We start from the raw sequence: 15185 nt of genomic DNA on the forward strand, positions 1-15185 counted from the left end.
GGCACCTTGGAGTCACATGCCTCACAAAGGACTAGGCTGGTATTCGGCTCGATCGCCGTAGAGATTACAGCTCCCGGGGCGGCGTACAACCGTCCGTCCCCGACTGGCGCGGTCGGCTCCGAGCTGAGGGTCGGAGCGGACACCGGAGCGGCGCTCTGGGCGCTGTCCGGCGGCAGAGCTAGATCATGCCCATCGTGACAGCGCGGCGCGCTCGGCCGTGGCTCGAATCCGTCGAAGATCAAGTCCCCGCGGATGTCAGCCGTGTAGTTTAAACTTCCAAATCTGACCTGATGGCCATGGGCGTAGCTTTCGATCTGCTCCAGATGGCCAAGCGAATTGGCCCGCAGTGCGAAGCTGCCGAACACGAAGATCTGTCCGGGGAGAAAAGTCTCACCCTGGACCGCGTCGTGGTTGATGATCGAAGAAGCCATCGGGCCTAAAGGTGACGACACAGAGGAACTCTCAATGAAAGCACTAATGTCGGTGTCAAAACCGGGGGATCTCGGGTAGGGGGTCCCGAACTGTGCGTCTAGGCGGAAGGTAACAGGAGACAAGGGACACGATGTTTTTACCCAGGTTCGGGCCCTCTCGATGGAGGTAAAACCCTACTCCTGCTTGATTAATATTGATGATATGGGTAGTACAAGAGTTGATCTACCACGAGATCAGAGAGGCTAAACCCTAGAAGCTAGCCTATGGTATGATTGTTGTTCGTCCTACGGACTAAAACTCTCCGGTTTATATAGACACCGGAGAGGGCTAGGGTTACACAGAGTCGGTTACAATGGAAGGAGATCTTCATATCGTATCGCCAAGCTTGCCTTCCACGCCATGGAAAGTCCTATCCGGACACGGGACAAAGTCTTCAATCTTGTATCTTCATAGTCCGGGAGTCCGGCCAAAGGTCATAGTCCGACCATCCGGACACCCCCTAATCCAGCACTCCCTCAATGACTATGTGCGGTATTGTGGCTTGGGTGGCGAGGAGGACCTATGCTTCGTGAATGTAGACAATTACCCAACCTACTAAACCAAGTTGTTGGTCTTCATTGCTTTGTTTCATGTATGTGGCAAGCATCTTAAAAAGCAAGCTGGCATGTTGACCTTCGAATCTAGGATGCCAAGATCGACCAGAAGCCACATGGACACAGGCACGTTCGCGGGTTACGTCATGTGCATCGATCACCTCGGGCCTCCCTTCAATGATGTCCGGTTTTAGATCTCTAGCAATGGTAGACCCACGATGTTGTTGCTTTTACACACCTACCACCTCACCCTCATAGTCCCGGTGGAGGTTGCGCATCATCATCGTCCTCGAGTTACATGTTCCTCAGACAACTCAAGCTCGTCGTGATGGTGCAACGCAGTGTTGCAATGTGGTGGTCGTTGGCAACATTCCCCTTCAGACGCGCGTGACAACATGTGGGATGTGGCTGACTTCCCGCGTTGTGTTTCCAACCTTTTTTCTTAAAAAAAAGTAGATCTCCATACATTTTCCCCTATATAAGAGATTGAGGTTATACAATATGGATCAAGGTTCTCGTTTCAGGCCGAAAACCCCTGAGATTTGTGGGAGAGTAATCCAATTTCAGCACACGCGAGAGCAAGGAAAAGAAAAAGGAAAAACTATTATCTCGAGCGTCCACCTGGCCCGATGAACCGGTGGCAACATCGCCAGGTGGAGCAGGCGGATAGACGCACCTCCGGATCACGGCGTACGGAGTGTCCGTCACTCCTCCTTGCGACTGATTGTGCCTTTGCTGCCGCAGCAGCCCCTCCGCCACGGACCCCAGCCAAAAGAGGATATAAAAAGCAAGCGCGTCCATCCGAACCGAGAAAAAAAGGTCCCACCTACGCCCCCAAACGACTCGTCGTTTCTCCTCTCACCCGGGGAAAGAGAAAGAGAGAGACCGCGGCCAGATTCATCCCTCCCTCCCTCCCTCCCAAGTCTCCCAAGAGTCCGCTGCAAATCAAACAGCGCCCCGCTATTCCAACCCACCTTAATCACACTATTAATCCGGCTCCAACCCTGCAGCAGAGGTGGTTTGGAGGGTTGGTGGTGGCAGGATTCCCCTCCCGCGGGCGGCTCGGCTCCCTCCCCTCCGCGCGCGAATCGCCTCCTCGGTTTCCTGGTGAGTTCTCTAGCTGATTCTCGTCTCCTTTGGACCATCTGCTCGCCGGACGGACGCCGCCGTGGACCATGGTCGCACGCATTGGACTATTCGTGCGGTTCCTAGTGCTGATTTGGGATTTCTAGCTCGGGGAGTTGCGTCGGAGCTCTGAACTAGAGCTTTCCGCGGAGTGGTTTTCGTGTTTGGGGGGGAGTGGTTTTCCGTTGGGCGGGTTGGCCGTGGCGTGACGAATCGGACGGGGCCGGCGGGGATGCTCACGCCACAGTAGCGGAACCGGATCCCCCGGCGGGCCGAATTCGGTGGCGACAACCCCCGACGCGCTCGGGAATCGGTGCCGTCATCCGCAGCCGTCCAGCCGTTTGGAATCTGGTTTTTCCCGATTCGATTCGGTTCGAGGTCCTTCCCCCCACGCATCAGCCGCCGTGTGCCGCGCGGTTTTGCGCGAACCGGGGAGGTTGTTAGTTGGCGCCGGAGCTTGGTCAGTCCGGCACGGCGTTGTGCCAGCTGGGCCATCTTTGGAGCAGCCGGCGTCAAAAGCAGTCCTGCGATTTTCCTGCTGTCGCCTCTATTTTTTTGCCGTCTATATAAGTAAGTCCTTCTTAATGGCAGAAGAATCGTGTGGGTCCTGCTCGTGAGGGCTGCAAGGGGAGGAGAAGAAAGGTGGGCTGAGGTCAATCAAGTCCGGGCCAAGCAAGCGATGATGGAGAGGAGGTCGCTCATGGAGGCGCTGGTGACGGCGGCGCAGGGAGGCTCCACGGACACGTCGGTGCTCTCCATGCTCAAGTACGCCGTGCTGCCCATCGCCAAGGTCTTCACCGTCTGCTTCATGGGCTTCCTCATGGCCACCAAGTACGTCAACATCCTCCAGCCCAACGGCCGCAAGCTTCTCAACGGGGTGAGCTTTTGTCTCTTCTCTCTTTGTGATTAATGCCTGGCTAATGAGACCTATGGTCGCACCTGTGACCGCGAAGATTGGTAGCTGGGTGTTATCCAGAGTAGGAAGGTGTTAGCTACTTCATATAGTGCTCACATATTTGACTGTTTGGTGCAGCTTGTGTTCTCGCTTCTACTTCCCTGCCTTATATTTTCCCAACTGGGCAGCGCAATTACGCTCGAGAAGTTGCTGCAGTGGTAAGGATTTTTGTATTTCGATGATGCTCCTTACTTTCTTTGTTCAGCAGTTTAGTAACTCGGTTTTGTCGTGTGAGCTACTGACCGTAATGTTGTTACTGTTATTAGATTATTATAAGTCAAAATATCACAGTGATTTACTATTATCGAATATCCTGACAAATTTTAGTCATGAGCTTCCGAGTACGACAAATTTTAGTCATGAGCTTCCGAGTACGACAAATTTTAGTCATGAGCTTCCGAGTATGACAAATTAGCTCACGCGACTCTGCCTTTCTCAAAATAAATGCAAAAAAGGGTACCATCCAAGAGTGAAGGAAACATATGTTGGTGGGTTAATTGGTTACAGATGAATTTTCAGGGTTAGAATGGAATCGAAACAAGCTTTCCTGGACTAGTTTAATGGCAGTACTTCTTTCTAGTAATATATATTGAAATATGGAAATCAGTAGAGAAACTATTTCAGCGCATTCATTTTGTTAGAGTATTGTTGCTGCCAATATTCATCTCGTTAGAATTGTGTGAGCTTTATCTTTGAGTCCATTCAGTCCTTTTTTCGCTGTTTTAGCCTTTTCCGTTGGCAATAACTCTGCCGTGATTGCATTCTTCCTATTTGACATTTTCTCTCCTTTTTTTTTGTATTTTGTAGGTGGTATATTCCAGTAAATATTGTTGTAGGCGCCGTGTCTGGCTCCTTGATTGGCTTTGTGGTGGCGTCTATCATCCGACCTCCATATCCATACTTCAAGTTTACTGTTATTCACATTGGAATAGGTGTTTGTTTTTCTCTTTTGGAAAAAGTTGCATTTCATTTGTGATTCTTCTATCCGATACGGGTCTGACCGCTTATTTTTTCTGACACAGGGAACATTGGAAATATACCTCTGGTTCTCATTGCAGCATTATGTCGAGACCCATCCAATCCTTTTGGTGACTCTGAAAAATGCAGCCAAGATGGAAACGCATATATCTCATTTGGTCAATGGGTATGTGCATTTTTTTCGGGAGGTTTTATGTGTTCAGTGTTTTACTTATAAGTCAGGATTGACTACTTTGTGATATAAAGATAACAGCTCAGCATTTATATCAGGAATATAAACGTTCTGAGATCATAAGCTGAATGAATTCTTACTTGAGGCAGGTTGGTGCGATTATTGTTTACACATATGTGTTCAAGATGCTTTCTCCACCACCAGGAGAGACCTTTGATGGTGAAGAGGAGAAGCTTCCGGTTCTGGCATCTGAAGAAAACGCGATGCCTGAACTAGGTAAATATCCAACAGGCACTCACACTAGTACTGTACCCGAGGATGAGCCTTTGTTAGCTCTCGAGGGGAATCAAAAAGGCGCTACTTCTCTAGGATCAAAGGTAAAAATTGTTAATAGCAGTGATTCATAGTTGCATACACTTTGATCTTTTCTTATTCAATTTGATACAGTTATATTGCAATGTGAATAATTGTGCTCTGTTGTTACAGATATTAAGCTGTGTTAGATGTGTGGTGAAATTCCTAAAAGACAAGCAACTTCTTCAGCCACCAATTATTGCCTCTGTATGTATTGATGGGAGTGTATTCTACTAGTAATTATTACAGAAAATATATCTGTATTTTGTACCTTGGAAACTAATTTGACACTATGGAACAGGTCTTTGCAATTGGAATCGGTGTTGTTCCATTCTTGAAGGGTTTGATATTCACGGATGATGCACCTCTATTCTTCTTCACAGACAGCTGCCTCATTCTTGGGTATTTGCATCCTGCTTTTGGATTTCGTTTCAAATATACACAGACCTTGCACCAATTAAACTACAGAACTTAAATTGCACATGATGACTTCTATAGTTCTATTGTCTAAAATATGGCACATTTTCAGGGAAGCTATGATTCCATGCATTTTGCTTGCTGTGGGGGGTAATCTTGTTGATGGTAAGAATCTATTTTCCTTTGAAACTGTTGTGAAATTGTATTATACTGACATCAACCGAACCATTATCATTGTATGGTGAGGAGATGCATTTCTCTAGATCTTAACACTTGCCCTTGTTTATTCATCAGGTCCTGGTGAAGGGAGTAAAAGACTTGGTGTGCGGACCACCGTTGCTATTATTTTTGCACGGTTGATCTTGGTTCCAATTGCTGGGGTTGGCATCGTCATGCTAGTTGACAAACTTGGTTTCATTCCCAAAGATGACAAAATGTTCAAGTTTGTTCTACTACTGCAGCATTCCATGCCCACATCTGTGCTCTCAGGTATGAGAAAATAAGGGACCGCTGCTTATCACTTACCATCATGTTTAAACCTTTAAAACTCCAATAATGCTTTGTTTGTTGAGAAAATAAGGCTCGCTGCTTATCACCTATCATGTGTTCATGTTTAATAAAACCTTAAAATACTCCAATAATGCGTTGTTAGTTGAGATCTGCAAGACAGTGGGGCAGTGTGTGTGAGGTCACCATGTTGGTTGAGATCTGCAAGACAGTGGGTTAGTGTGCTGCGTGTTAGCAAACCACGCTATGGAATCTGATATTAAAAGATCGTCCTGTTTGCAGGTGCCGTTGCAAACTTGAGAGGGTGCGGGAAAGAATCAGCCGCGATCTTGTTCTGGGTGCACATTTTTGCAGTGTTCTCCATGGCGGGATGGATTATTTTCTATTTGACGCTGCTCTTCTAAGTATGCCGCTCCCTTGTATGCCTGTTATTTTCATCTCCCTTTTGCGCTTTCATCTGCAGCAGCGCAGATTAACAGCGATTCCTTGATGCTCAAACTACTCTTGATTTGATCTACAGATACTGCACTCAACTTGAATATCCGCAAATAGTAGATACCATCAGAAAACATGGAAGAAGATAATAGTGTGTCATGAACTGTACAATAGCCACTGAAACCATGGTGGCAGCTGCTCTGGAGGTACGAGTTGTATCGGTACAGATATGGGTTCCTCGTACCCTGTTTGTGTAAATGCCTTTGTCATGTTAATTTTGGCCTCGTCTCTCCGCCGCGAGAAGCGACGAGTGACGAGAATCGCGGCAGCTGTGGTGCCTGCCCATATTATTAGGTCACCTTGAAAAACCTTTTTGATCCGCATTTCAGATATATTTTGGCACTCCATGATCTTTGCTCTGCGATCCATCTATTCGGTTGAATGAAAGTGTGTATTCTGTATCTTTGTGTTTTGCTGTCCGTGTGGTCGTTGCTGGAGTTCGGATGGTAGGTACACACACAAGCATTCATCACCGGGCGCAACCCATGATGGTACCCGTAGTCCCGTACACAAGCTATTGCACACAAGCCCGTGCCAGCGACGCGTCGAGGCTTTGCATGTAGCCGGTGTAGCAGCACGTTGCGTGTAGTACTACTGGGACAAACTGTCGTGTTTGATCGCTCCATGTGCTTATGGATGGATCTGGAACACCGCAGATCTGAATCTCGTCTCCAGTCAGAAAAAAACTGCGTATCCGATGGGACGGAATCTCACCGGGCCGCGCTGACACGTTGGTTGCTAGTTGCGTCGAGTACCAGTACTATGCGATGGAATGTGCCGGGAAGATTCTCTAAGGCCTTGTACAATGAGAGGTGCTTAGGGGAGGTTCTTAGAGAAATAAACCAGGTTTTTCTTAAGCACCGGTGCTTAAGAAAAACCTGGTTTATTTCTCTAAGAACCTTAAGAAAAACCTGGTTTATTTCTCTAAGAACCTAAGCGTCTATTCTGTACAAATAAGCACCGGTGCTTAAGAAAAACCTGGTTTATTTCTTTAAGAACTTCCCCTAAGCACCTCCCATTATACAAGGCCTAACACGTCAGTGCGAGCACGCATGCTAGTGTTGGATGGAGCAGATACTTCCAACTAGGCAACCAAGCTGGGCAGTGCATCATCGACGACGAATGGGCCATGTGGTCTCTCGCGCTGCTGCACGCCTGCATCGTCCGATAGCGGGAAAACATGAGCCTAATCCTCCATCTCGCATGGCCAAGGCAAGTGATCACGCAAGGTATGTATGTCCGATCAAACGACACGAGTTGCCCGAGGCGCTGATGAGCACGAGCAGGCGTCCAAAAGCGGACAAGCATGAGGTGTGTCTTGGTTGCACACTATCATTCAGATTAGCTTGGAATACTCTTCCCACGCATATAAGCACGCACAGATGCATGATAAAAAGAAGACGGATCAAAAGCGAGTGCTGTCTTTTGGCGGGCAACCTCCATGGAGGTGGTTATTTTTAAAAATTCGATAATGACATTTCGGAGTTTCAAAAAATTCTGAAAAAAATTATACACATTCATATTATAGAAGAGCCAAAGAAAGATAGAAAAGAAAACAAATAAAATACTCCTACTAATTGTAAGCATTTTCCACAGGAAAATGCTTCGACTAGCACCATCTATGCTTCTCCCTCTCCTAGTGCCACAACTTTAGAATCGATTCCACTACCACAGGGAAGCAACAAAGTAAACACGAAACAAATCCTTATTATCGTCTTGGAATAACTTTGCAGCAAGGTAAAGGGTGCCTATGGGATGATAAATCTCCGCATTGTATCCCCTGGTCTGTATCACATCCTGCAACGTCCTCACCCTCCCTCATACAAATGAAAAAGATATCAGTCGAGTTCTGCATAATCTCCGCGCGCGGTCTAGGACGCAGATCGTCGCTGCTGAAGCCACAGTGGTTCTCAGTCGGATGGGTTGATCCCAACAGCAAGTACTGCACCAAGATTGACGCGTCAGGAAACTCAAATGCAAGCTGGGGCACCAAGTTCTCGGTCTCGGTGGATGGCCATGATCTGGCCCAGCAGCAGATGGAATTGACAGTTGAGGTCTACAGGAGAGAGCCCATCTTCCTAAGGGAGCATCTCCAGGGAGCTGCAGTTGTCCAGATGAAGGAGTATCTTGACAAGTTTGCACAAAGTGAGGAGCATTCAGAAGTCATTGAGGAGACTGGCAGTTTCCAGCTTAGGAGAAAGAAGTCAGACAAAGCTCATGGATTTGTGGATATATCCATCCGGATCTGCAAACAAGAAGATGATCATGGTCGGTTTTCAGGTAAACAGAAATTTCTGGTTTGCAATGAAAGAATACGTCTGATTTGTGCCATCTGAGATGCTGATCAAAACACTTCCACGGTAGGAGCGTAGGCAACACATATCATTTTCCAAATCTTCCGCACAGCACACTAGAATGGCAGTCAGAACTAAAATAACAATGCAGGGAAGTTGGTGTTGTTTTGTTCGCTGAAAAAAATCAGTGTTTTTCTGGTTAACAAATATGTTGCAAAAAGTTCAGTGCGTGACCTAACATCATAGCTTCATAGCAATAAGAAAAGTATATGGTGTATCTTTATCGGCAAATCTATCCACAATTTGTAAGGAAATGGCCAACACATTTTTTGGATGAAAAAGCACAACATGCTTGATCCATTGATAGGCTTTAGAATGTACAGAGAATGGGCAGCATTTACTTGTTCTTCAAAACATAACGGAGTTAGCAGAACAACAAGTGAAAGTCAGCATGCTTGGTAGAGTATGCTGCCATGATATAGTCATAAGATCTACTGTCTGATTCTTACCATCAAAAGGGTAAAGGGTATGCTTAAATATAAAGCACATGAATTAAGATGAGCTTCAAAACTACAATATCATAATTACTTTAACAGTTTTGCTAGAACTCATCTAGATGAGATATAATTTTATCTCATTCATCTTCTATAGCCATTGAATGTGATGCTATAAGATGTGTGTGCTGACGTGGATTGTATCTGTTGTTGTTTTTAAAGTGAATGAGACCATATTATATCTCATCTAGATGAGTTCTAGGTACTCCCTTACTTTAACCTATATCATCTTCTATTGATTTGCAGGATTACCTGAAGGATTGAAGAACTCCGATCAGGTCGGCATCACATTGGCTATAGAAGACGGACCAGTTTATAATTATCCACCGCCACCCTACAACCATTATAGGGGCGACAGAGAAGATGCTGATCACCACAGTAATTCCAGGCCGGTGATCCCTGGAACTCGCCCAGATCCATCACCATTAGAAAGTAGCTACAGCTACCAACCCCCAATGTTTCCATCAACCCTGCCACCACCACCAACTTCAAACCTCGGCTTCTTCCCACCACAGCATCCCGGTAGGGAGAGAGTGCCACAGAACTACATAAATGTGCCACCAAGAAAATCTGCAGCTCAGAATAGTGCACCAAACTTTGGAATGGGGCTTGGAGCTGGAGCACTGACTGCTGGAACTATGATATTTGGCGAAACCCTCTTACCCGGTCCAAGTTTCGGTGGTGCTCTTAATGGTGCAAGCCTATCTGTATCCAATGATGCACCATTCTAATTAATATCTGCGCAATAATACGTCAGTGCTAGCTTGTAACAAAATAAGAACAGATATGAGCATTCAATTATATAATGGGGTCGTGATACTCAAATCACTGCAATCCCTCATCCAACTTATCAATGAATGCAGCATTTCATAAACAATGTCAGCCTAGGGGTGTTCCTTATCGCCACTAACAAAAGCGCGCGCAACTGTTCCGCTCTCGCCGTTTCCTCCACCCACCTCAACCCAGCTGCAGCCCGGTGCAGCCTTCTGCACTCCCTGCCGTCTCATCTCCCCCCTTACCTCCTCCAGGCCCTCAAAGTTTCCATCGCAGCCATATGTGTTCGCTAGCAGCACCCATCCACCACTCCCAGCCTCCTTCGTCGTCATCAGCATCCTAGCTGCCTCTTGGGCCCTTTCTTTATCACCATGCATCCGGCATGCTGCAAGGTATGTCCTCCATGCACCAGCTCCTACATCCCCTGCCTCCACTACTACCTTTCTCGCCTCATCCAGCCTCCCAGCTCGCCCAAGCATGTCAGTCACACATGCGTAGTGCTCCATCAGCGGCTCCAAACCAAACTCCTCTTTCATTCTCTTGAGTAAACTTCTCCCTTCTTCGACAAACCCAGAGTGGCTGCACGCCGACATTGCTGCCAGCAGAGTTACCTCGTCTGGCATCAGACCTTTCACCTCTGTCATCTGGCGGAACAACCCCAGTGCCTCCTGCCCACGCCCATGGGATGCATACCCGTTGATCATAATATTCCATGATGCCACGTCCTGTTGGCGCATCCAATAAAATACACGGCATGCCTCATCCAGTGCCCCGCTCTTGGCATACATGTCTACCAGTGCATTACAAGCACGCACATCCAATGCACCATCGTGAGCCAGTCCGGTCGTCATAATGTACCCATGCACCGTCCTGCCAACCTTCAGTGCTGCAGTCTGCGCACATGCAGGGAGAACAGCCGCAACGGTCACTGCATCCGGCCATACTGCAGCATGCCTCATCCTACGAAAGAGCCGCATTGTCCCCATATGGTCAGCCGAGTACTGCAATGCGGACAGCATCGAGTTCCAGCTGAACAAGTCCCTGTCCTGCTCTGCCATCCCCTCAAACACCATTGCCGCATTGGCCACATCATGGGACTTCCCATAAAGATCCACCAAGGCATTACAAACCGAAACATTGTGGTCAAGTCCCGACTTCACCACCATCCCGTGAACAGCAGCCCCGCGCTCAAAATCCGTGGTCGCGGTGCAGACCGACAGGATTCCGGTGACAGTGAAAGCGCTGATCTCCACCATGCCATCCTGCCTCATCCGCAGGAAGCACTCCATGGCGCGGTCGAAGCATCCGAGCTTGGCGAACCCATTGACCATCGCGTTCCAGACCACGACGTCCCGGAGGGGCAATCTGTCGAACAGGCGGTGCGCGTAGTCAGCGAGGCCGAACCTGAGGTAGCCGCGGAGCAGGGCGCTGGCGCAGAAGAGGTCGTCGGCGACGTCGCAGCGGAGCGAGAGGGCGTGGATCGCGAGGAGGTGGGGCGGGGACGGGGCGGAGGAGGCGAGCGGCGGGAAGGAGAAGGAGTCGGGGGAGTGGACGAGGCGGAGGCGGCAGAAGACGCGGAGCGCGAGCGGGTAGGGCAGGGAGAGCGCGGCGTTGAAGCAGGGGAGAGGGGAGGTGGGCGGGAGGAGGTGGTGGACGACGGGGTGGAGGGCCGGGACGCGCGCGTAGAGGGAGACGAGGGTCGTGAGGATGGCGGGGCTGGAGGCGAGGCGGCCGGAGGTGAGAAGGTGGGCGTGGAGCGGCAGGAGGAGGCGCCGGCTGGGGGCACGCGAGTGGGAGACGATGGCGCGGAGCGGGACGTAGAGGGCCGCCATTTTCCTCGGCGGCGGCGTGGACTGGTGGCGCTTTCAGAGTTCTGAAGCTCGAGAGCTCCCGGCCATTCCGCCCGGGAGCCGTTTCGGATGATCATATATAATAGGCCGCCAATTTGACAACAGTCCGATAGCACCCAGCGCCCCCGGTGCTGTAGTGGTCCAGCCCGTTAGATGCTATGAACGGTTAGTTCTTTCGTTTTTCCTCTTTTTTAACTTTTGTTTTACTAGCTATTTGCCCGTGCGTTGCAATGGAGCTATATATATATATATTCTAGTACTATAACATCAATCGTGTATGTCTACAGTCACAGCTCAACGTAAACAATTCGAGCTGAAACTCATGATTTTTGATAGGTATGAAGCACATCTGGATAGCACCATGATTTATGGCCTTTATACATAAGAGATTCAGTGAGTTTATGACAGAGATTGATTATTTGGTTTCCGCAAATTTATAACCTTGTCATACGTGAATTAATTGATTACCATAATTGCCATATATGAGATTTTCGTGAGTTTATGGCATTACCATACATTAATTGATTGATTACCATAATTACCATACTATATTTGAGATACACTGGGATTTCACGGGCAGACGAATAAACCAGTAAGAGAGAAAACCACGGTGGAAGGGGGAGGAAAATCGGTGGGGATGGGGGTTCTCGGAATTGGATGTGCATCATAGATGTGTAATCCATTGTAGAATATATGCTGGTATGCCGATGAAAGCAATTTTTTTTAGGTGAAGATTTTGTATCCTGTCCATGAGCTGCATAATATTGATGGAGTACGAACCTTGTAAAGCACATTAAGATTTCAAAATGTAAAAGCACTTACGGAGAGCAGCAGATATTTCAACGGTTAAGTGATATTTTCAGATAATAAGTTTGGCAGTGAAAATTTCAATATCTACATAAAATATCATATCAAAGGATTTCATATGGAGGGAGGATTCTGAATATTGGCCTCATGGAAAATAGAGGCATGAGGTTGTGTTCAGCGTGGATGGAATGGTAGGAAGAACAGAAGCAGCAGCGTAGCAGCATCAGCAATACGGAGAGCAGCAGCAGTGTAGCGGCAAAATTACATATCTTACGCAAGTCTCCCCTCGCCGTCACTGTTGGAACGCATCTTCAGGAGCAGCTTCAACGGTCTGCACACGATCTGGTGCACGCTCCACAGCACACGATCGGCTAGAGTTTAGCTGTAGTGGATAGTGGACAACGGCATGACTGCCTCGTGTATTTGTACGCTGTCAAAGGGTGAATGAAAACACCGTCAATTCTTCCATTCTTCTCCTTCAGTCACCATGGTCGTGTCGCTCCGTCGATGCCGCATCTACCCATCTCTTTTCCAGATCGAGCGCTACACCCCTATTCCCTCCCCTCCCTGCCACCTTGGTTCGAGCAAGGGCGTACGTGCATCGGCGCCGCGACGCACACCAGCGTGTGGTCACGCACCTTGGCTGCATCGCTCTATGAAGAGCTGCCGGATCTCTACCTCGGCCAGCGACCTGCCTCCCGCATCCTCTCCTTCCCCCAACGGCGACCTCTCCTCTACTCGGGGCGGCCGCCTCTCTATCTCCTCACCACTATTGACTTGATGCGTCATGCGCCCATGACGGATCTAGTCGAGCGAGGCGAGAGGGGGGTAGGCATCTGGCATGTGGGAGAGGGAGGGCCAGGCGGCTCGCGGCTGGGAGGAGCGAATAAAGGAGAGGATCGAGGGAGCCAAGGTAGAGGGAAACTAAACAGTTAAAAAGGAAGGAATAGGAGAGATGCCATCCGTGATTGATCTGTATTAATCGTGTTATATGCATTAATCAAATAAGGTATTAATTGACATCCGTGAATTGATTGTATTAGCAAATATTGACCGTGTGGAGAGGGAAATCGTTGTCGGGTGGGAGAGGATGGACGAAGGGGTGAGAGGACGTTAGACGGAACCTTACGGTTCTTTTAGGTAGTAGAGACTTGCACATATGCCCGTGCGTTGCAACGGGGAGAAAAAAATATTGTGCACCTAATTTAGTGAGAATTATATGTGCAAGAAAAACCCTGTGTGCACTTTTGAGTTTCGCCGTGTGTGAAGTAATCAATCCGCTATTTTTTCGTTCATTGATCGAGGGGATTTAAGGGCTTTGTTAGGTCATCGCATGTCAGAGAAGGCAGCGAATTATTCAATCTATTTTTACATTCATTGGAGGGGACTTTAAGGCGTGAAGTTCAATAATATGGAAATGAGGCGGGTCTTTTCTCTTTTCCATGTACAAGCCACCGCAACCGGAGTTAATTGTACTCCGCCATTTTTCCATTCATTGATCAAGGGGATTTAAGGTTTGAAGTTCCATAATGTGGGAGGTCGCCGGGTCTTCTCTGTTCCATGCATCTAGCTCGCGTCGTCAGGTCTTCTCTTCTCTTTTTCTCGGGTAGGAATCATCGATACATTTAGGGTCCTTTTGTAGCTTTCATCTATCATTATCCAGTTTACTACATGTAGTTTCACACACATATAAAAATTGGTACGACTGTATGTAAACGAGCAGTATGGAACTATTTAAAATATATTTTCCTTATTTCCCAGGTAGTTGGGCTGGCTACGTTGCGTGGGCTATGAAAGGCCCATGCACTGAAATTACATGTGTTTGTAAGGAGCAAGGAAAAACTCCCCAAAAAGACGAGTTGAATGATTGAACTCACGATCTCAAACACTCAACCAAGTGATGCTACCACGCAAACAAACACGTCCTGCAAACTAATCACCAGCGTAAATATTTAAGAATATATTACAGCGTTTGATTCCAAACATTTTATGATTATTTTTGAACATTTCAAAATAATAATAATAATAATAATAATAATAATAATAATAATAATAATAATAATAATAATGAATTACCAAATATTCATGGAATAATGAATAATTTTAGAAATCCCGAACAGTTTTAGAAAATGCAAACGATTTTTTGTAAATTCATTACATTTTCGGAAAAACACGAACAAAGTTTGAAATGGGGGCATTTTACAAAATTCACAAAAAGTTTTTAAAAATATAAACCTTTTACAAATACATGAGCAGTTTTTGAATTTGTGAACAATTTTAAAAAACAAGAAGATATTTTTAACATTCAGAACAATTTTAGAAAATATGTAATTACTTAATGCGAATATTATATGAATTTGTGCACATTTCACTAAAACAGGAATATTTTTTGAATTTGGAGAATTTTTTTAATGCAATTTTATGAGAATCTCGAACAAATTTGGAAAACGCATTTTTTTTTGAAAAAATGGGTACATTTTTTATTTAAAAAAGTCAGGGTCTTTTCCATCTAGCTCACGTGCCAATTCATGCATCCTTCATCCAGTTTAATCCATCGATCCTTATATATTTTTATTACTACATGTAGTTTCATACACGTTTATAAATTGGTACAATAATATGTAAATAGCAATATGGGGCAATTTAAAATAGTTTTGCATTGAATTTGTGAATATTTCACTAATACAAGAATGTATTTCAAATTTTAACCATTTTTAAAAATCTAGGACAAATTTGAAAAACAAAATAAATGAGTTTTCAACAAATTTCAGAATGAGAACAAAACTTTAAAGTTCTGAACTTTTTAATAAAACGGGAACAGAATTTTGCAATTCTGAACATTTCTTTAATAAAACGGGAACACAATTTTTAATATCCG

The 15185-nt window shown here is 46.5% G+C and overlaps 3 protein-coding genes across 5 annotated transcripts; 2 read left to right on the forward strand and 1 right to left on the reverse strand.

The window, feature by feature from the left end:
* The first annotated feature begins 1842 nt into the window (after positions 1–1842).
* Positions 1843–6429, forward strand: LOC123071203 (protein PIN-LIKES 6). Of its 2 annotated transcripts, none has more exons than XM_044494716.1 (12): positions 1843–2132; positions 2742–3027; positions 3184–3263; positions 3913–4037; positions 4128–4249; positions 4405–4632; positions 4742–4816; positions 4911–5011; positions 5139–5191; positions 5321–5515; positions 5816–5937; positions 6054–6429. In XM_044494716.1, the coding sequence occupies exons 2-11, from the start codon at positions 2830–2832 to the stop codon at positions 5935–5937; spliced, it is 1299 nt and encodes a 432-aa protein (XP_044350651.1). In that variant the 5' UTR covers positions 1843–2132; positions 2742–2829; the 3' UTR covers positions 6054–6429. The 2 variants fall into 2 exon arrangements, with proteins under 2 accessions (XP_044350651.1, XP_044350652.1); XM_044494717.1 differs by having other exon boundaries at positions 1844–2132; positions 2745–3027.
* A 1022-nt stretch (positions 6430–7451) lies between these two features.
* On the reverse strand, positions 7452–11638 carry LOC123071204 (pentatricopeptide repeat-containing protein At3g14730). Of its 2 annotated transcripts, none has more exons than XM_044494718.1 (2): positions 9129–11638; positions 7452–8273 (listed from the first exon to the last, which is right to left on the reverse strand). In XM_044494718.1, the coding sequence occupies exon 1, from the start codon at positions 11480–11482 to the stop codon at positions 9761–9763; it is 1722 nt and encodes a 573-aa protein (XP_044350653.1). In that variant the 5' UTR covers positions 11483–11638; the 3' UTR covers positions 7452–8273; positions 9129–9760. The 2 variants fall into 2 exon arrangements, with proteins under 2 accessions (XP_044350653.1, XP_044350654.1); XM_044494719.1 differs by having other exon boundaries at positions 7452–8496.
* Positions 7855–9677, forward strand: LOC123071205 (uncharacterized). The gene is made up of 2 exons (XM_044494720.1): positions 7855–8308; positions 9123–9677. The coding sequence occupies exons 1-2, from the start codon at positions 7855–7857 to the stop codon at positions 9605–9607; spliced, it is 939 nt and encodes a 312-aa protein (XP_044350655.1). The 3' UTR covers positions 9608–9677.
* Positions 11639–15185: the final 3547 nt, after the last annotated feature.

The sequence above is a fragment of the Triticum aestivum genome, chromosome 3B (assembly GCF_018294505.1).
Source record: "Triticum aestivum cultivar Chinese Spring chromosome 3B, IWGSC CS RefSeq v2.1, whole genome shotgun sequence".
NCBI classification, from domain to species: Eukaryota; Viridiplantae; Streptophyta; class Magnoliopsida; order Poales; family Poaceae; genus Triticum; species Triticum aestivum.

Coding starts and splice junctions, on each gene's coding strand:
- LOC123071203 (XM_044494716.1), top strand. CDS start 2,830: ATGATGGAGAGGAGGTCGCTCATGGAGGCGCTGGTGACGGCGGCGCAG. Junction 4,817..4,910: donor AGCCACCAATTATTGCCTCT/GTATGTATTGAT, acceptor ACTATGGAACAG/GTCTTTGCAATTGGAATCGG. Junction 5,516..5,815: donor GCCCACATCTGTGCTCTCAG/GTATGAGAAAAT, acceptor TCCTGTTTGCAG/GTGCCGTTGCAAACTTGAGA.
- LOC123071204 (XM_044494718.1), bottom strand. CDS start 11,482: ATGGCGGCCCTCTACGTCCCGCTCCGCGCCATCGTCTCCCACTCGCGT.
- LOC123071205 (XM_044494720.1), top strand. CDS start 7,855: ATGAAAAAGATATCAGTCGAGTTCTGCATAATCTCCGCGCGCGGTCTA. Junction 8,309..9,122: donor TGATCATGGTCGGTTTTCAG/GTAAACAGAAAT, acceptor ATTGATTTGCAG/GATTACCTGAAGGATTGAAG.